The sequence below is a fragment of the Epinephelus fuscoguttatus genome, linkage group LG4, assembly GCF_011397635.1.
Source record: "Epinephelus fuscoguttatus linkage group LG4, E.fuscoguttatus.final_Chr_v1".
NCBI classification, from domain to species: domain Eukaryota; kingdom Metazoa; phylum Chordata; class Actinopteri; order Perciformes; family Serranidae; genus Epinephelus; species Epinephelus fuscoguttatus.
Window position 1 is genome coordinate 30,439,891 of NC_064755.1, and position 26,164 is coordinate 30,466,054.

Consider the following 26,164-nt stretch of genomic DNA (forward strand, 5'->3'; position numbering starts at 1 on the left):
ATATTCTTACAAAACTATCAGCTATCTCTCTGAAGTTTTTTTTTTCTTTTTTGCAAAAGCATAGTATAAGGCTAACAGCCACGAACACACTTACCAACAATGATATACAGTTTATGAACACGTGTCCAAGGGATTAAATCTTGTGATGAACAGAAATGTACTTTGTAAAAATGTTAAAATACTGCCAAGTCTACATTCTGTTGTGATCAAAGTGTGAAATACTTATTTTATAAATTGTTATTCCTCCTCCATGTTGGGGCACTTTTGCACCGGTGCGCCTCATGCTGCCAAAAATGACAAGAGATTGTGACAGATTTGCTCAAAATGATCCAGTAAGAAATTAGCTTTGGCATCCGATGTTTAGAAATTTACAAACGATCTTATATTGTAGGTGTAACTGTAACACTGTGGCGAAAAGGTGAGCGTTAACAAAAGTGTTCAATATACAAACAAATAATGCGCCTGACACTGACGAGTAAAATGTGCGCTTACATTTTTAAGGTGAGAGACGTGAGAAATCTAATTCAAACAAGCTTTATAAGCAACTCTGTGTTGGCTGACTTTCATCAAAACACTCTGTGGCAAACTAAATGAACCTTGTCTCGCAGGGGATTCTGGCGTAGTCTGTTTAATTTATCTGACACACGAATGTTGTAGTGGATATTCACATTTGTTGTAAGAAAAGCTTTTTAAGTGACTGTGGGGGAAAAACATCCATACAAGCCTCTTTGTTTGTTTTTGTTTTTTTTCATCCACCGATTGATTCATGGTCCATTGGAGCTGTCTCATGCACTTTGTTGCTCAATCTCAGCGCTACTCCCAAACAGGGTCACCAGCTGCTCCTCATAGTTGGCAATGTTCCTCTTCATGATGTCCATGCACGGGCCCAGCAATCTCTCGAACGCTTTGACATCCATGGCTGACCAAAGACAAAAAAAAAAAAACAAAGATCACAGCAGTCAGACATAGTTTAAAGGTCCAGTGTGTAAGATTTACAGGGACTTAGTGGCATCTAGCGGTGAGGACTGCAGGTTGCAACCAGCTGAATCTTCTCTCGTTAGATTAATTTAGACCCTAATCACACAGAAAGCGTTCTGTGGGTTGCAAAATGCGAGGCGCACCACACTGCCTTATTTTTCAATTGAATGCCACTGGTGTAAAAAAATCAACAACACAGTAATTAGTATCTAGTTCCTAAAATGTTAAGGCAGAGGGTACTTGCTGTAGCTCTGGTTGAGGGTGAAAGCCTGTCAGCAAACAGTTCTTGGGCACAGGGAAACAGGGATCTGTGTGGGTACATGAGACCCTAACAAAGAGGGTGGATCACAGGGAGTACCACAAGTTGGTCCAGGAGCTTCACCTCGACGATGGCCATTTTCAGGCATATTTTAGGATGATTCGGGGGCAGTTTGACCACTCTCTGTCTATAATCTGGCCACATAGCTCTGGGTGTCCAGCAACCGCTACCACCAGTTTCTCCTCCATTGTTTACCAACTGTAAACTTGTTGTCGTGACCACCACAGGAGGCCCGCCTCTCTAATCATCTGATTGGGCAATGATAAAAAAGATGACGAAAAACAGAGATGACGTGGGGTGCTTTTCTGCTTTCAGTTGAAGTTTTTTCAACTTGAGAAATTCAGAGCACTCCAGCAAAAATGTCAGAAGCTGAAGGCGCAGAAACAAGAGACGCGTCACAACGCAAAAACCATGGGCAAAAAGCTTTATTCTCACTAAAATCATTTACAAAAAGCTGCCTCCAGCTGCTAAAATGCTTTCTGTGTGATAAGGGCCTCAATGTTCAGTGTTCGGGAGGTTAGGAAGCCGAATTGTCTGCAGAGGTCTCTTCCTCTCTAAAACAAATGGACCAGGTGATTTAAACCAGTAAAACACCAAATAAAGCAGTTTCTCAATACAAATCAAAGTTTCTTCAACGCTTCTCACAAGAGCTTGCTAATGTATGCTCAACTATTTTCTTTTATAACTCGAGATCCAGACGTTCAGGAGGTTTTTCCAGGAGCCAAATTATCCTGCAGAGGTCTCTTCCTCTCTAAAGCAAACGGTCCTGGTGATTTAAACCTGTAATAAAACTTAATAAAGCAATTTCACACTAAAAAAATCTGTTTTTCTGACACTGCTCATCAAAGAGGGGTCTAACTATGGGGGATGATGCAAAAATGTGAATGGCCCTATCTAGAGCCAGTGTTTGGTGTGTCCGTTCTGGGCTACTGTAGAAACATGGCAGTGCAACATGGCACTCTCTGTGGATGAGGACCCGCTTCCTAAGTAAATATAAACAGCTCATTCTAAGGTAACAAAAACACAACACTTCTTATTTTTAGGTCATTATACACTAAAGAAAACATACTTATATTATACTCCATCGCTGCCGATATATCCCTCTAAAATCCTACACACTGGACCTTTAAGAATTATGGAGAATAATATGAAATAACAAGTGGTATTCTGTGGAATTAGCGTGCTGGCTGCAATATATGAGTGATCATAAAATTGCACAAAATATACCCAAGCATTTGACGCTTCCCACAGCGTAGGCTGATGCAGCTCTGGGCTTGTTTGTGACAAGCGCCAACTCCCCGAAATACTGGCCCCTAGTGCATGTGGCAATATGCACCTCCTCATCCTCCTGGTCTTTTTTCGTCTGGCAAGAAAAGAAAAGCACGACTTAACATACCAGGACACAGAAAAAAAGAGTTTTTTGATATTAAAATTTAAGAGTAGACTGGGCAAACATACCCTGCTTCTCTTCATGGTGATTCTAACTTGGCCAGACTCGACAATGTAGAAGCAATCTGCTAAATCACCCTGGAATACAAAGCACAAAAATAAGACACTCGCTCTGTGGCAGCAGAAAATGATCAATCCAAGAACACATCATATAAAGAGATTCATCACCTGAGCAATAATCTGCTGTGAATCACTGTACACCTTGGTGGATATTACGTCCACTACCTTCATTCTCTCCGAGAGCTGTGGATTAAAGGATATTTGGTTGCCAATAGTTTCACTATAAATGTGTACTGCACTTTCTTCACTCAGAACAAAACTAATCTTAACCTCTAATGATGTAAGCAGGGGTAGCGTTTCAATGAATGCCTCATACAGCCTCCTTTTCTTGGCATTGTTCTTCACTATAATCCTCCTGAATGTCAGACGATCCTGAAACACAGATTTAAACACAAGGAAAACGTTCAGGTTCATGTTTAAAGTCACAGTGTCATCCTGTCTGCCTGTGTTGTTATAGGTCTGTGTGAGTATCAAAAATCATTTTGGATCTTTTTTTTTTTTATACTAAAAGTGCCACTCTTTTCTCTTCCTGCAAAATGCTAGAGCATTTTTGATGAGTCATTACACACATAATGGAGAAAGAAAGGGGGAGGGGGGCATTAGTCAGAAAATGGTGGTCCAATGTGACAGACAATTAATGAATATTGGTAAATGGTACTTGCACTTTTATAGTGCTTTTCTAGTCTCGACCACTCAAAGTGCTTTTACACTACCAACCCTGCTGTTGTTGGGACAACAGCCAAAATAGGGGCTACAAAGTGTTTTTTGTCATTGTGTATTAACTTATTTCTCTTATGGTACATTCCTGGTTTAAAGTTACTCCATGAAATTATTGTTCTTAATTGTTTCTATTGTTGTTTCTTTTCATTTCTCTCTCTAGACACTTTTCATTGCCTGTTAAAGGCGGGAATATCACGCTGTTATGCCGCCTTACTGTTCTGTACGTACGTCTGATTGTGGAAATGGGGGGACAGAGTTGTCTCGCCTCTGAGCTGGCAACGGAGGTAGTAATAGCCCGAAACAAGGTCTATGTAAAACGTAAAGCCAGATAGACGCGACCATGCGTGGAACGGGTGTGATGTTTTGATTACGTGTTATGTTGGCGACCCACCATGGGCAAAAGAAGCTGTTAGCAGTTAGTAGCTAACTCAAAGACAAAAAACAGCAGCTGTAAATGTCGGCAAATCAGGAAAGCAATGAGATTTGGGAGTTCCTTACCCTCTGAGCAGAGGACAAGATCAGCCTTCTATGACTGTGAAATGATTGTGTGTGACAAGTTGTGCCATTGTTGTAGTTTAGAAAGTGCTGCAACATGTATGTTACATGTCACACTAGAGGCCAATGCTGTTGTGTTACATGTGAGACCTCTTTTGATTGCCAGGATGCAGTGTCTAATCAGACAATGGGGCAGACTGATCCCGCTGTCGTTTGGTTCTGTAAAGGGAATTTTTGGGGGAGTTGTTCCTTATCTGCTGTGAGGGTCCAAGGACAGAGGGATGTCATATGTTGTAAAGCTCTCCAAGGAAAACTGCGATTTGTTTTTTTTTTTTTTTTTTAAGATTATTTTTTTGGGCTTTTTGCCTTTAATGTATAGGACAGAGTGAAATGGGGTGAGAAAGAGAGCAGGGGGTGACATGCAGTAAATGGTTGCAAGCCGGACTTGAGCCTGTGACCACTGCGTCGAGGCATCGCCTCTGTACATGGGGCGCCGGCACTATCCACTATGCTACCGACGCCCCGAAAACTGCGATTTGTGATATTGGGCTTTATATATGATTGAACTGAAAGTTTAAAAGATTGGGGTCTAGGGGGCAGGAGTGGTGGGTGGGGTCAATGTGAGAGTGTAGAGCAGTGGTTCACAACCTAAGTAAACTGACTCCTGACTCAGTGACATATTTTATGGAAGTTTCATATTACATTCAGTGCATAACAAGAAAAGTACAGAACAACTGATAACCTGTACAATCAGCCGAAACAGTGAGTGCAACAACTGCAGGACGTCTGTGAAAAACGAGCGATTTGGATGAGATTATTTCTTGATACAGTAGTAACTGTTTCATATGATTCTCTGTATCGTGTATTTTTGTTTATTTACTGTTTTTTTAATCACACATACTTAATAGACTTCCTTTTTTGACAATTTCAGTGTTTTCTTCTCCCTGACACTGCTATATTCTTTTCCTAGCTCTTTGGTTGTTTTAACTGCATACTTTTCTAATGCAGGCTGAGGCTGTTCAGCAGAGAGTGAAGACTCTGTGAATATAGTTTGTGTTCAGGTCTTAACTGTGCCCTTATCCGGTGAGATTTTTTAAAGTCTGTATACTGAATATTAATCTAAATTTTAAAACATAATTCAATTTAGTTTACTTCACAGAAATTAATGAAATGCTGAGATACAGGCGCACTGAATATATATTTTGAGGCTGTCTTACACTACTTTAAGTCAAGCAGGCCTTGCAACCCCCTGTGAAGCCTTGGGGGTATCACTGTGGTACCTCACTGCTTTCACTTCTGTAAATAAATAATAAATAAAATGTCATTTTCAGCATTTGCATATTTAGTGTGATATTGTTTCACAGTGCCGGGCTTTTTAAATGTGATCACACATTTTCTGATTAAGGTATATGGGGAAAAAGACTTTAATGAATAGGCCAATTTATCTTTTCTAATAATATGTTGATTTATGTTAATGTGTATTTTAAGACGTATTTTAATTTAAAAAACTTTATTAAAACTTAAATTATTAAACAATATTTCGGCGGCCCCGTGTAGGTAACTCTGAAGACCTCCTAGGGGTTGAAGACCCTCTGTTGACTCAAATAATGGCCAGCAACATGCAGTTACTGTTACATACTATACTGCAGGAAACATGACCACAGCGCCCTCTAGCTGGGGAAAGAAACACTCCCTACATAAGAAGCATACACAGCTCTGACTCTGTGGTAAAGTGGTCAGCAGAGTCAGTCCTGTAGGCACGCAGACTCAACATACTGCAGCTTTAACATCCCACCAGTCTGCCACAATGTGAGCTGTATAAATCCCAGACCTCAATCAGACTCTGTCTATAGACTACTGTTTGCTCAGAGGCCCCACAGCAGCACTGTCCCTCCTCAACCTCGGGGGGATTGCCGGTTGAACGGGAACTGGCTGCTTGTTCACAGACTCAGACACACACAATGCAAGTAACCAGGTCAACAAGGGATACAGCTGCAACCTGCCCAGCTCGCACACAGATGACATAACAAAGCTGTTACCCACAGTTTGAGGACACGACCCTCACTGAGTCATTAATAAACAAGCTGCTTCTTCACAGATCGAGTAGCAACTGAATATTCACAACAGCTGTTCTGGACGCAATTTGTAAAAGAGTTGGATGATGTCGAACTAGAAAACTGAAATTTTCTTAAAAATAGCAATGCAGGAGAGACACTGGATATACTTGCTTGAATAAACAAGTTCAGCTGATCTGATAGCTGAGCTCTCTGAATGGGCTGCAAGACCTTTTTTAATAGGCCTGTATTACATTCATGATTTTTTCATACTCAGTATGCACATTCATTAGCTTTAATCTATGCATTAATCAACATGTAAATTCATATCCAGGGGCACGATGAGTGCTCTCTCACTTTTTGCTTCATTCAGTGGGTTTTCCACAGTATGTTATCTCAGTCAGTCAACATGATCTCACCTACGGTGCCAACACTGCCACAGACTACCTGGATATTTACAGTAAATCACTGACAGCACAGTGTGTTATAAAAACCCGAGCACGGAGCCAACTGTGCTCCTGCATGAGGATTTAATGGTTTACTCACTAGGCACCAAAGGGCTCCAGGCGAGGTGGCGATTATTGTGGCTGCCCTGGGGGTGTTGTACATCAGCGCCAGTTCTCCAAAGCTGCCTCGGTTGTCATAGCTGCCTACCAGCTTCTCTGTGCCTTCGACCTTCACGAAAATGTTAAACGTCCCACTGAATGAAAATACAAAGGAAAAAATCAGGGAAAATGTAAATGCACAGCTGACAAATTGGTGTGTCCAGAAATCTGAAATCAGCAGGATTATGTGACAAATACATGAATTTTAAAGTTAAAATAATCAATCAATAAGCAATTTTGTGAAAGATCACCTCTCAATAACATAAAAGTTGTCCCCATCGTCATCTTGATCAATGATGTGCTCCCCTTCAGTGCAGAACTTCTCAAACATGGCATCAAGCACCTGAGACATCTCCTCCTGCGACGATGTGAAACATCAGTAAAATACATGAATGTCACGTGTAGAAACGATCACACAGAACCCGCTCAGCGTGCTGTTTCACCTACTTGAAAATAACCATCTTTCCAAATCATGCGTAGTGCACTGAGCTGTGGCAAAAAGCTGCTGGCCTCAGGCCGTGTTCTCCTTTGTGTAATTTAAGAGATGGCAGAGCACAAGCCAGAGGAGCACGGAGCGTTTATGGAACAATCCACTCACCGGATCCAAATTCTTGAACAGAAGAATGTCCCAACATGCTTCCTGTAGTCTCTGTCTCTGCTCATCGGTTTTTGGGTGGGTGACCTGCAAGTTGAAGCACAGGTCTTGTGATGTGACCCTATGATAGCCTGAATGTTGAAATTCAGACTCAGAGCTACAATTCATGCTGTCTGGAAAAAATCAACCTCAATATTAAAACAGGATATTTGTGGTATGAAAGTTTACCCGTGGCTCTTTCTCCTCATCATCTTCATCAGGATTGAACGCTTCAGCACACACTGCACCACAGAGAACAACAGATTAATAATAAACTAGACACAGACAGCAAATTCATCCAAAAATTCAAATTTCAGCACAAAGACAGAACATTTGGAAACAACAACATCTTAACTCAAACACTTAAGAATAAAGCTTCATATTTAAGTGACCCAGCAGCACAACTTTCATCCCACTCTAACAACAGACACTGAATCTCTGGGATGATTCAGCGGCAATAAATCTTTCAAGAAACACAACTTTTCTCCTCTTAAATGTGGGGCTTTGGGGGAATGCAGTGACGCTGGTGGCAGTCATACCACATTTCCTTCCTGTGTTTTAACAACAAGATGCTGTAGTCACAACAATCTTTCACTGGAATAAACCTAATGTCTTTAAAAATGCTTTTTATTTCAATTCATGAATGGGGGAAATGTACTTTAATTCAGCAAAAGCATAACACTTAAACCCCCGAAACCTTGATGACAGAATATCTATACCCCTGTAACAGTACTTTATTAAATATTTTTTTATGTTATATATAAGTACACATTCTTTGGTTTCATGTTTAGTCTATTAAAAATGTAATTTCTCATCTGTTTATTGTGTTTCATTGATCCAATGATGATTTTGTCCCTCTGTGTTTGCACGTGGGAATGGGATTGGTTGTGGAGAAACGACCACTCCCTATTTAAGATGGCTTCTCATGACCAAAAAATTGTTTGCCTGATGAAGGTCTAGTACCAAAATGTCGCAAATAAATTATATATTGCAAGTTGGACAGTGTGCGGGAGTCCTTTTGAAGTGATAAAAGGTAAAAATATGCTTCACGTTACTGAATGCTTTCACTCAACAGTCAAAGGAGTTAATTTGTGGAATGTGAAATGTGTAACATACATAACAGATCTAAAGCAAATGTCTAAAAATATGATGATGAACAAATAAAAAACTGAGTTATGAACACAAGTGTGTGCATATGAATTTTTGTTTGTGACTTTTATGTATATATCATATACATATACCATAAAACTTCAATTAAATGCCCAGTCCCTTTTACTAGCCGGGTGTGGCTACACATTTTGATGAATACAGGCCTGCCTCAATTAGAGGCCTGGGGTCTCATTGATGAAACATTGAATAGGATCCATGCAGAAAATGTACGTACAGACAAACGCCAACAATCGGCAAAAAATATTTAACAATTTTTACAATCAGGCTTCCACCTCACCATCTGCGTCGCTAATTTCCCCTCTACAAAATGTTGGTAAGCATGGGTTAAAAGTTTCTCCCATGAAGGCTGTTTTTATAGATCACAACTTTTGCATGGGAAGTGGCCTACGCTTCTTTCAGGCCTTGTTTTGTGCATACACAATGTTTATAAATGAGAACTCTGGTCTTGTTGCCAAGCAGTTAATTTTTATAGAAGCTGTTTGGCTGTATAAACCTGGAAGGTTGGCTACCCTCTTGAGCTAATGTTAGTTGAGAATGAGATCGCGGATACAAGTGGCTGAAATGAGTTCCCTCAGAAAGATAGCTGGGCTCAGCCTTAGAGATAGGGTGAGGAGCTCAGAGTAGAGCCGCTGCTCCTTCGCAATGAAAGGGGTCAGTTGAGGTGGTTCCGGCATCTGATCAGATGCCTCCTGGGCGCCTCCCATTTAGAGGTGTTTTGGGCATGTTCCACTGGAAGAAGGCCCCGGGGAAGACCCAGAACACACTGGAGGGATTACATATCTCATCTGGCCTGGGAACACCTTGGGGTCCTCCAGGAGGAGAAAGAAAGTGCTGCTAAGGAGAGGGATATCTGGAGTGCTTTGCTCGCCCTGCTGCCCCTGCAACCTGGCCCCGGATAAGCAGATGAAAATGGATGGATGGATGGAATAAGGAGATGTTACACATTATTAGGTTGGCTGATTTCAATTTACTGAAACCCTAAGCACCAGAGAAGACCGCAAGTCATTGAGGTTTACCGGCATGATGAAAAAACAAGTGGTGACTCCCTTCCTCTGAATCATAAAGTCAGAATATGTGTCCATTCCCCAATTACCCAGTAAGTGTTTTTAATTTAAAGTAATCCAAGTTATGAATATGTTTTAACAGGATAATTAAGTATTGTCTTGGTATAACAAGGGTCATAACATGTAACTGATGATATTCAAAGCCTACTCTTTAGCCATGTAATATTTACACTGGTTCAAATAAACAATTTGATTTTATATCCCATTTTTGTTGAGCGACAGTTTTGTGTAAAAGGAATTAAAGGCCTGTCCCATATAGACGCCTCTCCCTAATATAAGCCTGTTGACCTCAATGATTTAAGCAAATAATTCTGGGGTACAGTATTTTCATTGTAGAAGGGATGACTACAAAACAATTAATACAAAAGGGGTGGGTGCAAAAAACTACACCTTCTCAGCCAGCAACAGTTTTGGTTTGTCACTGCTTCAAAAGTAAAGATTTATTATTGTTATATTTTTTTTCTCATGTGTATTTGAGTTGGAAAATGACTCGAAATAAACTCAACTTGCTCATACTTTCCATTCACACTGTCAAACATGAAGATCAGTCCTAACACAGCTTAGTTATATTTGCACAGCCGGCATGTTACTATTATCATGAACAGGAGATTATTAGTAGTCGGAGTACTTCTCCTCATCTCCCCTCCCACATCACTCTCTGACATTATTAACCAGGCTGGAGACAAAGTGGCTTCACAAACTCTAATAAATCAACAATATTATATTAAGCTGGAGACAGTGAGCAAAGACAGATGGAAAAATACTTGTACTGGAGAAAATCTGACGTAGTCCCAGTCTTCATATGTCAAATAAGTTTTATATATTTCCAGCACTGACACTGTCCAGAGTTTTCCTCTTTGACAGAGCAGGCTTGAAACAGCCGGCAAATGACAACTCACCTGATGCTCTTCTGATGAATCTGTTTATCACCGGCGCTGCAAAAGCACAAAAACATATATTAATGTTAGATTTACTTCATGATGACATACATCTCACAGTGACTGAATCGCTGCTGGGAAGGGTTGGATTAATGCACTGTGCTTCTGCATCACATGTGCGGTGGAGTACACCCAGCCCTGTGCTCATTAAGGAGCCATATTCATTTGGGTAAAACCTGAATAAGGACAGCTGCTTTGAAGTGCGTTTGAAATTTGAATGAGAAGAAAAATTCAAATGTAAAACACAGCATAAAATGCTAAGCTGCCACACAATAGTCTCGGTATGAAATATACATTAGAGGAGGTCTCGTCCATTAATGGGCTGCAGGCCAGTGTTGTCCACGGAGGTTCATTGGAATATGATTTAGACAAAGCAGTGGAGGTGTGATGGGGTGCAATCCTCACCCAAAAGTACTACAATAGTTGGTTTAATGAGTTAATATAGTGTCCTTATGTAACCATTGCAGCCAGCCTTGCAGACCCCACCACTCATTGGGATGCTGTGTCAGAGCTCTGGGTTGCTATGCTACTTGCTGCACCTTATGGCAAAACTGCACCGGCCATTGTGTTGCATGTGACCACAGTTTAGGAAGCGCAAATCCATCTAGGGGTGGTAAAAGTCATATGCTGCATATGTTGCATCATAGCAGATGTTTAGATTTCTGCCTTTAGCTGCTTTGTCATATTTCTGATCCATCATGAGGGCAGGCCCACGAGGCCTGCACCTGAAACTGACAATATTCAAATGACCTAGAGGTGCAGCTCTGTTTGGAAAACACACAGTCCCCTTTTTTTGTGCAGCTGCTGTGCCTTAACGCTGGGCTTATCACAAAAACGTGTCTGCACAGATGAAGAACAAGACACGCTCATTAACCATCATTCAGCCTCCGTGACCATATATGGCAAATGACAGAGCCTTGGTGGATGCAAGGTGGCGAGCAGCGGAGCATCACTGCGCTCAATGTGTCTCTCCCACTGCACAGATACATGCTCATTATTCTACATACATGAAGGACATCCGCTGTCACACATGCTCCTGACATTAGTAAATATGTCGCCCTACCTATGAATTCCTCGTCATCGTCGTCCTCCTCCTCCTCCTCTCCGTTTTCAGAATCGATCTGCATGGCTTCGTCAATGAAATTGACCGCTTTTCCAGGTCTTGGGGCCGAATTTTGGTCATTGCCAAAAGAGGCCTCTTTGGTTTCACGCTCCTTCAGCTGGGTGAAGTACTGTAACGCAAACTCGAGCAAATCCCTGGGCTGATTCCTCAACACTTCCACGGTAAAGCTCTGTAACAGCTCCGTCAGTCCTTCAGGAATTTCTATACTCATTCCTGTTATCAGTCTATGGATGTGGACAAAACCGGTTTGCTGCGAATTTTCCTAAATGGTCAAAAACACACAGATGAGGTGGAAAAAAGCCCCAAAATCAGCAGACGGGTGTAGTCAGAGCCACCCAGTCAGTCAGCGAGCCATCCACAGCGGATCCTCTCGTTTTCTTGAATGAAAATGGCTCTGGATTTTGCGTCCAAGCATCTTCTGCTGCTTCTGGCTACAGGAAACCCACGCATGTGACCCAGGAATCCATGGCAACCACCCATCCAGGGATTGCGTATGAGCAGCAGCAGCGCACAAACTGCAGTCAGTCGCAAAATACAAATTATGGGAAAGAGAAACCCTCGGGTCTATCAGTCAGAGAGGGATTTTCACTGAGAGGGAAGAGATATCAGATGTTGGTATTGTGTCTGTGGTCCGGTAGTAGGAAGGTTTAAATTAAAAAAAAAAAAAAAATCATAATCTAATTTTTAAAAAGACCTGAATATAAAATAATAGCAACAATAATAATAATAAATGCAGCAAGCAATAGTCTAACAGCACTGCTAAATAAATACTACATTTCAGGAAAGGAGTCTGTATAAACCTGCTGTAAGAACAGTGTGGCACTCCAGCTTAATTCCAATCATTAATTACATTTACAATCTAATTAATAGCCTTGAGACACAGGCTCATTGTAGATGGACTGTCCCTTTAATAGCAGCAGCAATTTAAACCCTATTTCTTGTTCCAGGGGGAGAAAAAATAATAAATCTGATGCATATTTTTAATAACCTTTCAGAACATTGTGACTCCCAGGCAAATACTGTAAGCTGACAGACAGCTTCATTACAGGATGAAACATTCTGAACTGAATATTCTTGGTCTGAGACAGGTGATGAATGATGCAGTCATTTTGGGGGTTAAATATCAGTAATCGTGAGTTGTTTATGAATAGACAAAACAGCAGAAACTAGACCTTTCTTCTGGTGTTCACATGTGAACTTAAAGGTCCAGTGTGTGAGGTTTAGGGGGGATTTAGTGGCATCTAGTGGTGAGAACTGCAGATTGCAACCAGCTGAAACTTCTCCCAGTTGGAATTCCTGCAGTGTTCATTGTTCAGGAGGTTTTAACCGGGAGCTGAATTATCCGCAGAGGTCACTTTCACTCCAAAACAAACGGACCTGGTGATTAAAACCAGGGAAAACACTGGCTTAAGCAATTTCAGATTACAAATCAGTGTTTTCCCACACTGCTAGCCCAGCAACTGCAAATGTGTGCTCACCTTTTTTCTCTGATAACTTAAGACTCCAGATGTTTAGGAGGTTTTAACTGGAAGCAGAATTATCTGTAGAGGTCTCTTTCTCCCTAAAACCGACACATTCTCACTCCGGCCTCATCAAATATCTACGTTCAGTCATGGACTTTCCACGTCCAGATACAACGTGCAAGGTACCCTGGGCGCGTTGGTTAATGAAGTTCTGCCTGTTACATGCATTGTCTTCTTTCAGAATAGAATATAAGCTTTTATTGTTATTGCATACCAGATGCAACGAAATTTCAAAATATACTTCCGGTTTCAAAGGAAATTTACTGTTTTCATACAGTCTCTTTCAAAATAAAAGCACTACGTTGGTAAAACACTGCAAATTGACATTTTTTGGCCTTCAAGAACTAACGCACATGGTTGGGTTCAGGCAACAAAAACACGGACCCATCCACCACCCATCCCAGCCACCCTACTCTGACTTTCATCACCCTAACTTTCTTTTGTGTCCGCCGCGTTTCCCCCGACACCACCGAGCACCACTGAATAACAGCGACCGGCTGCGTATCATGCTAACATTAAAGGACGGCTATTTCATCAGTGTCTGATGCTGCAAGACACTGCCCAAGCATCAGATTTCGTCAACTTCGGAGTGAGACTGTGTTGCTAAACAAATGAAGCAATTTTAGATTAAATAATCTGTGTTTTACCAACGCAGCTCATCTTGGAGAGGCTGCTAACTATAGTAGCAACCACGAAAATGGGAATGGCCCCATCTAGAGCCAGTGTTTGGTGTGTACATCCTGGGCTACTGTAAAAACATGGCAGACTATGTGAATGAGGACTCGCTTCATATGTACATATAAATGGCTCATTCTAATAAAACATAAACACAAAGATTCCTATTTGTAGGTGATTAGACACTAAAGAACACATACTTATTATATTCCATTTCTGCCAATACATACCCCTAAATCCTACACACTGGACCTTTAAACCTGTAAAACTGGTAAATCCTTACAACTGTGCTCTCAAATTTAACTTCTCAGGTTACTTAGCTCAACTTTAAACACAACACAGCTGATCAGGCAGAAACAGAACAAAAGAAAGGAGAGGACAAAGAAAGATCAAATAAAGTTCATACATTTATGAGGAGACAACACACTCAGGTGAGATATGTGGCTTTTACATATGACTCAGCTAAATGTGTTGTCTCGTGAGCAAGTAAAAGTGAGTTGTAAGTAAATTTCAAAGACCATATGGAAGGAGGAAGGGAAACCTGGAAATATAAAGTTTTGGGGCAGCGGAAAGCCTCATCAGCAAAGCCTTTAGTCCTGGATTAGGAACAGAGTAAAACCTTTGGTCAGAGGATCTGAAGTGAGTGTTTTTACTGGGACACATGGCGCAACTGCTACTGTAAGACAACCCCTGAGACTGCCAAATGTGTAACAACCGTCCTTTGTGTGTGCCACATCGTAGGATTATCGTGTTGTGTTGGAATTGGATGGTGGTGAGCAAAGAGCAAAGAGAGATGAAGGAATAATTCTCACGGCAGGGAATCACTTGAGGGAAAAAAGAAATCTGCCAAAAGAGCAGAGCTATCATCTGCCATGGTTGTCTTTGGCTCTGTTATGAGACCCTTCCCCCTGCTGTGGCCCATATCTGTCACTCTCCATTAAGAAAACACAACATTTTCTCACTCAAGCAAACATATGGGAGCACGTCCATGTAGTGACCAAGTAACACTGCTGCTGCTGCTCCCAGACTCACCATTAAAGGCTTCTACGGTGAGGTGTCCACCACAGGGATTTTGTTTGTTTGTTACCTACAGTAAGAAGATATCAGAGACATCTGTTTAGTAAAAAACAAACACTGTGCATCAGCCCTGCTCTCTGAACCGTACATCCTGCACATTGTTACTGCTTGATGCTTCTCAACAGACCAATGGAGCCTGTAGCTGTGGAGCGTCAAAATCATCTTTAGGTTGCAATAAGAGATTCAACTGTCATTTACAAAACCACTGTTTTCTCAATATCTTCATGATGACTTGGCAATATTAGTGAAAATTATGATTAAAAAATTATTCTAAATTGGTCTCATGTAACACACTTATTTTAATTATTAATGTGTTGTTCATTTATTTTACACAAATATTTTAAATAGTAAATAAATACAGTTTTTAAATAACTTCAATGTGATGTCTCCCAGTGACTCAAATTTAATATCAAAACATGTCACAACACAGAACATATGACACATGTAAATATATAAATTGTTTTATGAAAAAAACTATGATTTTATTTTCTACAATAACTTCAGGTGTCACATTTAGTTTAATTTACATTCACAAAAAACACTGAAAGCTGTTGTAATTATGAGAAGTTAGTCATTGAAATGTAGAAGCCAATATTCTGTCTGTAATATGAATTAATATCTTAATTAAGAATAAATATTCATATAAAATAGAAGAAAAGAAGTTCTAATATTATTTAAAAAAACAAACAAAAAAAAAAAAACACATTTCCCTGTCAGGTTTAGAGAGAAGCTGCTATATAAAAAATAAAATTTAAGATAGTTTCACTGCACATCGCTGTATTTTTAGTTGGATCCGGCCACAGTTGTGGACAGACATACGGAAAGAAGAAAAAAAATAAAAATAAATGAATAAATTTTTTTTAAAAATCATGTAATTTTAGTTACACGCACCAGTGCATGGACACAAAAAAGTATTTTGAGCCCTGAGAAAGAATCAATGGTATGTGGTTTATTGTAGATACATGCAGGAGTTGTCTTCTGTCTGATAAGCTGACAGACATGTTGATGACACATAATAAAAAACCACCAGTTTCCAAATTGACAATAAAGTTGAATCAACATCTCTAAAACACTTTGAACAGAGACTGAACATTAAAACCCTCATGAATGTAAAGTACATGCTGCCATCTGCAGGTGAAGACAAGCAGTGCAGGGTCAGGCTACAATGCAAACTGAACTACAACAGTAGCTTTAAAAGATATTTTACTCTACGTTAACAACTCTCACATGCTGTCATCAAAACTACTGAAGTATTAGAACCACTGGGAGGCATAAAACAGATGTGACATTAGCCCAGAGGTTTATTAACTGTCAGTATCATGTAAAAAAAACACATGCACAATATGTGTAGTTTCAGTTTTGTCTTCCTTCTTATGAACACACCCTATTGTATGGTGCCAGTTATCTTTTCAAGATGTGGGTGAGTGTGCCACCTACTGGACATCATCTTGTAATGCAATGTTTGTAGCACTGTGATATTTGCTCTTTACATGCATCTCTCATGAATCATGCTGGTGTTTAGTCAGATCCTCCATTAATGCACATATCACATACATATATGTCACTGTATGTAGTACAAATTTGGCACATATTAGATCATTGCAGGAGAGAAGAGAGCCACGTTGTCACTATTCAGGAGATGTCAAGGAGGGCCAACATGAAATATGAATATTTGCAGAAATTTCAGGTTTTTTATAGTAAAATAATTTTTGATTTTATTTTTATCTTTTTAGTATTATGCTAGTGAAGATGATAAAATTGACTAGAAATGTAACACTTCATTACACAGTGAGGACGGATCATCCTTCCAACCCCTTGATCCAAACTTTTATTGACTTGCATTTATGCACCCTTTAAGTGTCTGACAAACCACCCTCATAACAGCAAAAATAAAGCAACCAACAAACCTGTCAGTAGCTGTGCAACTCTAACCTGGACAAACTGCCTCTCCATCGATTTCCTCACATTCTATAAACGAAAGAGAGGGCATCACTGAACTGGAACGAGCTCAGTAAAACTGCTCAATGAAGACATAAAGTAGACACCACCTGCTGTCTGTCGAGGCTCACCGGTAGGACGTCTCTCTCTTCTCTGGCGCTGTAAACAAACCACGGGGGATCAGCTGTGAGTCCAGTTGATTGCAGAATTTTATCAGAGATGTTATTCTTCCTTGAATCTGCAACGCTGACAAACAGAAAAGCCAAGCGAGCAAAACAAAAATGGAACAAAAATGCAATGTGTAAGAACCCCAATCTTCTGTTTTAAAGGTTTATCTCTGCAAGATTCCAGTCATGAAGTCATTTAACATCACGACTGACAAAAAAATTCACCATATGATTGAATATACACTTACAGCTTTGTCTTCCTGTTGTCTAAGTAAGCATCAGGTGCAGATAAAACACACAGCAGTGGTGCTGCAGGTCGGCCAGGACAGCCAGTAGCAGCATTGTACCATGGGTAATACAACCAGGACTACATATACAGTACAGATACAGCAGGAGACATTGGAAATGGACCTGCACTTGTATAGCGCTTTTCTAGTCTTCCGATCACTCAAAGCACTTTTTACACTACGGGTCACATTCACCCATTCACACACATATTCACACACTGGCGGCCCAGGCTACCATACACGGTGCTTTAACACACTCACACACCGATTAAACTGCCATTGGGAGTCATAAGTGCTAAATCGTAGGCAACTCGACTTGCTTGAGTTTCTTGAAGACGTTTCACCTGGCCACCATGTGAGTCATTAGGGTCAGGTGGGACCAGGGGTGAATGGGTGTGAAGTTGCCTGGGGAGGGATCCCAAGACTGCATTGTAGGTGGGAATTTGGGAATTTGCAATTTGGGGTTTAGTATCTTGTTCAAGGATACTTCAACATGCGGACTAGAGGAGCTGGGGATCGAGCCACTGATCTTCCGATTAGTAGACGACCCACGCTACCTCCTGAGCCAGAGCTGCCCATATCAAGGCTCAACGTCTGTTTAGGTCATATACAACTGAAGGACTAATGGACTAGACTATTTGTTTATTGTAGTTTGAGTAAGTTGTTTTTCTTAATAAAATTAATTACAGATAGAGGGCAGTGTGCAGTTATTCTTTCTTCACTTGCCTACGGACATTTCCTCCTGCATACCCGTCTACAAGAAACTGAAGGTATGCACGAGCTGTCAGTGTGTCGTAGTTTGAGCTTTAAAGACGATTTGTCATATTAACAGGAATGAACTCCAAAAATATATAAATGAGGAAGGAAATACTATTTTTTTTTTTTTTTTAAAAAAGCCAACATATTTTAAAAGCTGTATGTCTTCGTCAGAGCTTTGTTTAACTCTTTCATTTCTCGTTAATATTTTGCCTTCCTGTTATCCTGTCTTTTTTAAGAGGCACCGACCTTATGTTTAGGTCTACATTTCAGCACACAAATCAACCAGTCATTTCTTCTTCCTACCATTTGTCATGTTTTGACAAAAATCTTAAAAAAAAAAAAAAAACCTACAAATTCAGTGGCATTGTGTTAAGTCAAGGTTTTAACTATGTGGACAAAATGTTACAAGTTGTGCAGGAAATTTAATTTCTTTTGTTGGAGAGGCTGAGCTGATGTTACAAAAGAAGCTTTCACAGCTTCTCTTCTGTTTAAGCTTTTGTATTTTCCAGCATTTTGTCAGTTTGACTCGGCATACTGATTAATTTTTGCAATGTGACAAACATAATATGGCCTTTCACAAGATTTTTGGTTGATTTATGTCACATTTACAAATTCAAAGTGCTGGCAGACAGACATTTCTTTGTACCTGCCAAAGAGCCTCAAGCGTTTTGTAAAAGTGCAAATTTCAGTTGGCTAAAAGTTTTTTTTTTTTAATCGTTCTGCTTGTTATTTGTTATTCACACACCACAGTTTGTCACCTTCATCCAAAAACGTTGCTTTTTCACCACTTTGCTTCCCAAAAAACTTCTCATTAACACCTCTAAGTCAAGTATTTTCATCATCACCACACAGATACTGTATGTCCTTTTTCCAGGAAACATTTATTCGATCGAGAGACAGGATCGCTTCTTTCCATAAACAGGTCAGTTAAATATTAACAAATTTACAGTCATGAGGAATGTGATAAAAAAAAAAACAAAAACAAACAATGCTCGCCTTAAAAAACCCCAACCCAGGGACCCCCACCCAGGATAACGTCGACCACGGTGGCGCTGGAACGAGACTCAAATCCACTTCCAGTTCCATTGTTACATGCTCTTCCGTTCAGTGCTTCACAGTTCGTCTTTGTCTGGTGTTGTCTGTTAAGAGAACAAAATTTAGTTATGAACAGTCAGAGGAACAAATACGCCAATATCTGATTACTTGACATCCTTAAGATGCCACAGTGCTCTCACCGTTTCTTCATCATCTTCATCATCTACAATTTCCTCTTTATCTTCAGAGTCATCCTCTGCATCCTCTGCTGCCTCTTCTTCTGGCTCCTCCTCTGGCTCTTCTTCAACCTGTAGAAAATTCACATCTTTTTTAGCATAACACCCCCAAAATATTCAGCTAAGCAGACTTAAAATGACCCAACTGAGCAACCTGAAGGAGGTAAAGACAAAGACAAAACAATACTACAAAAAAGGAAAGAAGACACACACACTCACACTCTGACAGTGAAAGAGGAAACTTGACACATGCACAGTGAAAACTTTGCCATGCAAATGAGTACGTGGCAGCTGGTATCGACTTGCCTGTTCATCCAGGGGTACGTTCATGCTGAGTCGAAGCATGCGCTCTATCCTGTCTCCGTAAGCCTTTGTGTCAACCAGTTGGTAGCCTGAGCGCAGCGTGGCCGTCTCAAACAGAACCACAGCCAGATCTGACGCAGTCTGGTCTTCGCTGTCCGTCTGGAGGACATGAAGGAAAAGAAACTGATCAGTTATCAGCTCTGGTCCACGTTATGTTCAAAAATACTGCACTGAAAACAATTTCTTTATTTGTATTATATAAATGACATAATATGGCATTATTCAAACTGTAGAGATACAGTGAAGTGACAGTGTTCAGACTTACATTGACTCTGTTTAGCATCTGCTTGATGAGAGGATGTTTGGGGTTGATTTCTAATGTTTTCTTCTGGCTGGCATAATAGCTGAAGAAGAGACAAGAGGGACATTACCATATAAGCTCAGTTAACAGTGAGACAGGCCACAACATGTTCCACATTTGCATTTTACAACCATGATAATGAGCAGCAATGTTGCTGAAAAGCTGAGGATCATTACTCACTTTGTAGAAATGTCTTTCCCTGTCTGGTATGCCTGTGCCTTCATGATCCTCTCCATGTTTCCTGACCAGCCGTACTGACTGGCAACCAGAGCGCAGGGGGAGTTGGTTAGCCTCTGGGAGAGGACGGCCTTCTCAATCTGCGGGACAGACAGCGCTGTGTTAAATAACGTGGCTGATGGAACAGACATAACTTAGCAGCTGCAGGCAATTTCTCTTGCCTCTGCGGTTGGTGTTTATCTCCCATGTCATGAATATACAAAACAATTCTTCACCTTGTCCTTCAGGGCCTTATCCTTCAGCCAAGTGGTGAGAGGTTCGTACTCCTTCTCCAGGGCCTCCCTCTTCTCCTTGCTCTTGTCGCTCTCGTCGAACTTGACGCCCTCCTTTGCGACATTCTGGAAGCGTTTGCCGTCAAACTCGGGCAGTGCCTGGATGCAGTACTCGTCCACAGGCTCTGTCAGGTAGATCACCTCGTAGCCCTTCTTCAGCAGCCTCTCCACGAAGGGAGAAGACTCAGCCTGCAGACGGAAACAGGCTCATCAATGCCTGGCTATTAAATCTACATACCATGTACATCACAGTTTACACTGCCCTCAACATAACAGAGCATTTTAACCCAACCAAACGATGGGGAAACATCCACTCACCTCCTTCCTGCTGGTGCCAGCCATGAAGTAGATTTTGTCCTGCTTCTCCTTCATGCGCTCCACATACTGCTCCAGGCTGGCCAGGACGGTTTCACTGTTGGAGGTCTGGAAGCGCAGCAGCTTGGCCAGACGGGTCCTGTTGGAGTGATCTTCAATGACACCCAGCTTGATGTTGGTTCCAAACTCCTTCCAGAACTTGTCATTGTACTGCTCCTCTGCAATCTTCTTGATCATGTCCAAAGTCTTACGCACCAGCTTCTTGCGGATAACCTGAACAAGGAGGAGATAAGCGTTACATCTTTAATCACTTCATGCCTAGTTTAATATTCCGAACTTTTGTTTTGTTTTCTTTTTCTTCCTGTAAAGCACTTTGACTACACATAAGGTTCCTTTTCTTTCCACACACAGACTAAATGATGAATAAAATCACAGATAAAATGAAAAATAATTTGCATTTAGATTCTGTTGTGTTGTTGTTAAATGTGAAACTCACCTTGAGCAGTTTGTGCTGCTGCAGAGTCTCTCTTGACACATTCAGGGGGAGGTCATCAGAGTCAACCTAGCAAAATAAATTTCCATTAATCACAGTGCAGGTGCTATCTGGCCAAAAACCAAACAGTTTATATTAGCAAAGGGCTGTGTGAATAATTAAATTTTGCATTCAGTTACAATATTAAAATCGAGACAGAACGATTATTGTGTCGCATTCGGTTTTAAAATGATGCTCTTTTTTTATCTTGTGTTATAAATCCAGTGCACCCCCTTCCTTTACAGTGGTGCACTCAGTTTTGCCAACTTGGCACCGTTCTCACTAGATTTAGGGACTTTTCAGACCTTGTAGTGACTTTATTTCTAAAAATAACCCACTGCCACTTCCACTGCTGCAGGTGCTGCCTGTTGAGCTCTCAGTATGTTACAAGTCAGAGCTCTCAGAATGGCTGCTAACGTTTCATTTACGATGGCACCACCCAAATGTGTCGATTAGTGAAATGAGACTGATCAGTGCACTGAAGGCCTTCCTACTTCCAACAGCATTCAAGTGGCCTCCCACTGCAGATTCAGACAGTGTCAAAGTAATAACTAAAACTATAGAGGGTTTATTGTTGCGTATTTGCGACCACACTTGCATATATTTCACATCAAAGAGAATACCGAATTAAAGCCCCCACTGTTCCCCAAAGTTGAATAAATGCATGTTTCCAAAGTCAATGAGTAATCATAAATCATAAATTAAATAACCCTGATTAGTAAAAATGACGACCAGCGTAAGTGAGTAAGATCTCTGCAGTAATCAAGCAGTCCTACATTAGTGCCTGACTGTGTCTTAGGTTCAGTTAGAAATCACTCACCACTCCTTTCACGAAGTTCAGGTACTTGGGCATCATGTCGTTGAAGTCGTCTGTGATGAAAACTCTCCTCACGAACAGCTGTGACAGAAAGAGACGTTCATTTAGAAACCAAGTTGAGGGAATTCCTAATTATTATTCTATAAGCACGATACAATCACTTAAAATGGATACTGAATGCTGCTTGAGAGACATACCTTGATGTAATCGTTCTTCTTAGAGCCGTACTCGTCAAACAGGCCGCGAGGTGCTGAAGTGGGCACAAACAGGATGGACCTGAAGGTAACCTCACCCTCAGCCGTGAAGTGGATGTGGGTCAGAGGGTCGTCGCTGTCCTGTTAGAGAGCGAAACATTGTTTGAATTAAAAGCATTACACACGTCGAGAGTACAAGGAAGGCACACAATCAACGTGGCTGTTTGGCAAAGCGCTTCTGCTCAGGTGCCTACCTTGGAGAATGTCTTGTAGAAAGCCTTGTACTCATCCTCTTCAACCTCCTTAGGTGGTCTCTGCCAAATGGGCTTGATGTCATTCATCAGCTCCCAGTCCCACACAGTCTTCTCAACCTACAATTAAATCAGTGAGACATTTTCAGAAACGGTCGAAAAGGATTCTTTCTCAAATTATCAGACCAAATTATTCAGGTGTTAAATGACCAAATTAAATAGCATCAGTTTAGAGGTAGGGCATACTCAAAGATTTTTTTTACTGCCTATGTTATTTTGCTAAAATCTTTAAACTTGAGATGTTCATCACATTCACAATACATTTTTTTCAAATACTGATTTTATGCTAAAGAAAAAAAACTCCCACCTTCTTTGTCTTGGGCTTCTCTTTGTCCTCCTCCTCCTCTTCCTCTACCTCAGCCTCATCTTCAGCAGCCTCTTTCTCTGGCTCCTCTGCTGCCTCAGCATCTTCCTCGATGGGCTCCTCAACTGTCTCTGTCTGCCGTGTTGAAGGGAAGAAATTATGTAACGGCCAGTTTCTCATTTCCATATTTTGCCTGTTTCATAATACAGCTGTACTGGGATGAAGTCTGAGTCAAAGTGTGGGAGGAAGTGTCTTAAGTAATCACCTTGCTGGCCCAAACGTAGATGGGGAAGTTGATGAACTGAGAGTATTTCTTGACAAGGTTCTTGATGGTGTCCAGCTCCAGATAGTCTGAGGCTTCCTCTTTCAGGACCAATCTGAGGTTAAAAAAGATGAGGAGAATTTAATTTCAGAGTCAGTACTATTGTAACATTTGAGAGTAGAGTTGTAACAGGACAACAGCACTTCAAGGTCCAACTGAGTAGGTGTTGCAGTATTCGAGGGACAGGATGAGAGGTGTGAAGAGCAATATGACTAAGAGCAGATGATCAGAATGCTAAAAAAAAAAGTAGCTAGAATGCAAAGGTGGTTTTAAGATTAATAAAAACAAAATATAAACCCACGTGATGGTGGTTCCTCTGCCCAGTGTGTCCCCGCGTGGGTCCTCAATGACAGAGAACTGACTTGAGTCAGACTCCCAGATGTGCTGGGTGTCATTGTTGTGTTTGGATGTCACGATGACTTTGTCGGCGATGAGGAAAGCGGAGTAGAAACCAACACCAAACTGGCCGATCAGCTCTGAGGTCGACTGATCCTCAGCCTGCAACTCTGTCATCTTGTTGAGGAACTCGCTGGTGCCGGATTTAGCAATGGTGCCCAAGTTCTTCACCAGGTCCTCTTTGGTCATTCCAATACCAGTGTCAGTGATGTGAAGCATGTTCTTCTCCTTGTCAGACTGGAAATATGAACGATACAGTTAAGTTACTGACAGAGCAAGAGGTGTTAAAATTAATAACATTAATAAGGTGCACTGCAACACACAGCAAGTATGTGTCTTTCTTGTGCATACTTTTATTTTGATGGTCAGCTCCTCATTGGAGGCCATTACGTGCTCATCGGTCAGAGACAACAAGCGGATCTTATCCAGAGCATCTGAGGCGTTGGAAATCAGCTCCCTGAGGAAGATCTGAAAGACACAATAATCATTTTACCATCAATTCAGCCACACTGATTCACCCCCTCCCTCAGATCTCAAACTGTGAGCGTCTGTCGGATGAAAGAGAAACCTGCAGGTGTGCTGTAATACATAAAGTTACCCAGATTGTTCATTCAGTGGCAGCTGATAGTAATTGTTCAATATATTTAAATACAGAGAGAACAGAATATTTGTTCAAAACTGAATGCCATCAAATTTGGCAGGTGTCAATTTTAATTAGAATCAGAATCATTTCCCCCTGAGGGCAAATTGTGATTCATTACAGTCGCTCTGACTTAAAATACAACACAATAGAAATACAAAAATGTGCATTATACTAAAATGTTAACACTAGTCCTTAAGATATTAAGAATAAAATATATTTCTTCACTGCAATCCAATACAGCAGCTCAGTTATAACCTCTGCCTTTAAAAAGATAATGTCCAGCTTTTCTTGACACTGTTTGAGAGTATTAATTTAACTATATGTGAAATATTAACTTGGTAATTCATAGTGGTGTTGTATTGGACCTCATTATTTTCAGAGAATTTTCTTTATAATATGCCCACCCTATTTATTAAGGGGGGGAAGAAGTACAAATAGAAACACAACTCAGTATACCACTAACTTCAACCCCAATAATTAACACGTTTGAGTTAACATTCCTCTTATACAAGTAGATACATAAAAATCACGTTGCAAAACTGATGATTGTACATCAAGAGGTCATGTATTCCTGCTCACCTCCTTGTTCTTGTACAGGGAGTTGATGATCAGCTTCATCATACGATTGACTTCAGCCTGAAAGGCATGTTTTTCAGACTTTTCTCTGAGTTCCTTGATCTGAGCTGCATTCAATCCATCCAGCTGGATAGACTCCTCCTCTCTGGGGACAGACACAAGCACACAGGTGAGACGTGCAAAACAACAAATCACAGCTACCAGTAAACAACATGCAAATCTACTCTCCCCCTCCAGGGACAAGTATCCAAGCTAAATCCAAGTCACACAAGATTCCCCTCTCTTAATAAGGGACGTGTAGTAAACATAGCACAGCTTTGCCACCACTACAATTCAAGGGTTGCTGGGGAGCTTTTGTGTGCACAAGCTTGGTCGTGTTGACCTTGTGCTGTTAACTCTAGGTCTAGTCGACCTTTTCTGATAGGGACAGCCACAGCTCACTTAACATGTATGCTCTGAGGAGATATTTGAAGTGACACCCACCTCTGCACCACCTCATCATCTGTTCTGGAGCCATCTCTGCTTTTACCAATGTCTTCTTCTACCGTGCCGTCGACGTCAACTTCATCTTCTGCCTTCACAGCAGCTGCATATGGACAAAAAGTTGCTGTATTAAAATAAAATAATGTCTGCAGGTGTATCATGAGAAATATTCAGCATTTAAGATTGGTTCAGGTGGCATGAAGCTCTGCAAAGACGTGATAGAAATCACCAAAAATAAGGTGTAACGTTAGGAAGGCTGTCTTTATCTTAACTATATGAATCTAGCTACATCTGTGCAACAGCCATGATTTTTAATGGGTGTTAGCGAGCATTACACAGCTTTAACATACATGGTTTATCTATGAGAAACTTCTGGAAAGGCGATGAGGAATAACGGGTGTTAGCTTTGCTCCTAGACATGTGTTTAAACCACATTAATCATGCTGACTATCGCAAACAAGTGGATAAAAATGACGCTTTAATGCTACAAATGTGCGAAGGCTGTGGCCATGAATGAGCGGAGATGAAGCACAAACGCAAGTTAACGCTAGCTTACAGGCTAATGCTAGCTAAAATGTTGGGTGATAAAAAGTAACGCGAATTAGCGAACAATATTTCCGCTACTCACCGAAGGCAAAGAGTGCGAAGAGCAGACCTATCACCCACACTCGCTTCATGTTGAGATAACTGCTTGAATGACGATGTGTGTCTTCAGCTCCAGAGACAAAAGCCGGGAGATAAGTGCACGCAGCACCGCTTTAACGGGAGAGACTGACAACCAACCTCTCCCAC

At 40.9% G+C, this 26,164-nt stretch overlaps 1 protein-coding gene across 2 annotated transcripts; it reads right to left on the reverse strand.

Annotated features, from left to right (window-relative positions):
* Positions 1-223: 223 nt before the first annotated feature.
* Positions 224-26,164, reverse strand: hsp90b1 (heat shock protein 90, beta (grp94), member 1). 2 transcript variants are annotated; one of them, XM_049573824.1, is made up of 28 exons: positions 26,001-26,164; positions 25,373-25,475; positions 24,893-25,034; positions 24,022-24,138; positions 23,576-23,907; positions 23,218-23,329; positions 22,956-23,087; positions 22,592-22,708; positions 22,341-22,478; positions 22,147-22,224; positions 21,291-21,356; positions 20,798-21,067; positions 20,423-20,668; positions 20,151-20,287; positions 19,935-20,013; positions 19,609-19,768; positions 19,271-19,335; positions 11,550-11,859; positions 10,448-10,483; positions 7,504-7,556; positions 7,279-7,362; positions 6,932-7,038; positions 6,622-6,775; positions 3,077-3,178; positions 2,915-2,989; positions 2,756-2,824; positions 2,525-2,660; positions 224-919 (listed from the first exon to the last, which is right to left on the reverse strand). In XM_049573824.1, exons 1-28 carry the CDS (start codon positions 26,047-26,049, stop codon positions 786-788), a joined length of 3,603 nt encoding a protein of 1,200 aa, XP_049429781.1. In that variant the 5' UTR covers positions 26,050-26,164; the 3' UTR covers positions 224-785. The 2 variants fall into 2 exon arrangements, with proteins under 2 accessions (XP_049429781.1, XP_049429780.1); XM_049573823.1 differs by lacking the exons at positions 224-919; positions 2,525-2,660; positions 2,756-2,824; ... (6 more) ...; positions 10,448-10,483; positions 11,550-11,859 and adding an exon at positions 18,898-19,174 and having other exon boundaries at positions 19,271-19,378; positions 19,613-19,768; positions 26,001-26,160.

Excerpts from the sequence above, each read along its gene's own strand:
- hsp90b1 (XM_049573824.1), bottom strand. The coding sequence starts at position 26,049 with ATGAAGCGAGTGTGGGTGATAGGTCTGCTCTTCGCACTCTTTGCCTTC. Across the intron at positions 22,479-22,591 it reads TCTACAAGACATTCTCCAAG|GACAGCGACGACCCTCTGAC; the intron begins GTAGGCACCTGA and ends GCTCTCTAACAG. Across the intron at positions 7,039-7,278 it reads TGTTCAAGAATTTGGATCCG|GAGGAGATGTCTCAGGTGCT; the intron begins GTGAGTGGATTG and ends ACATCGTCGCAG.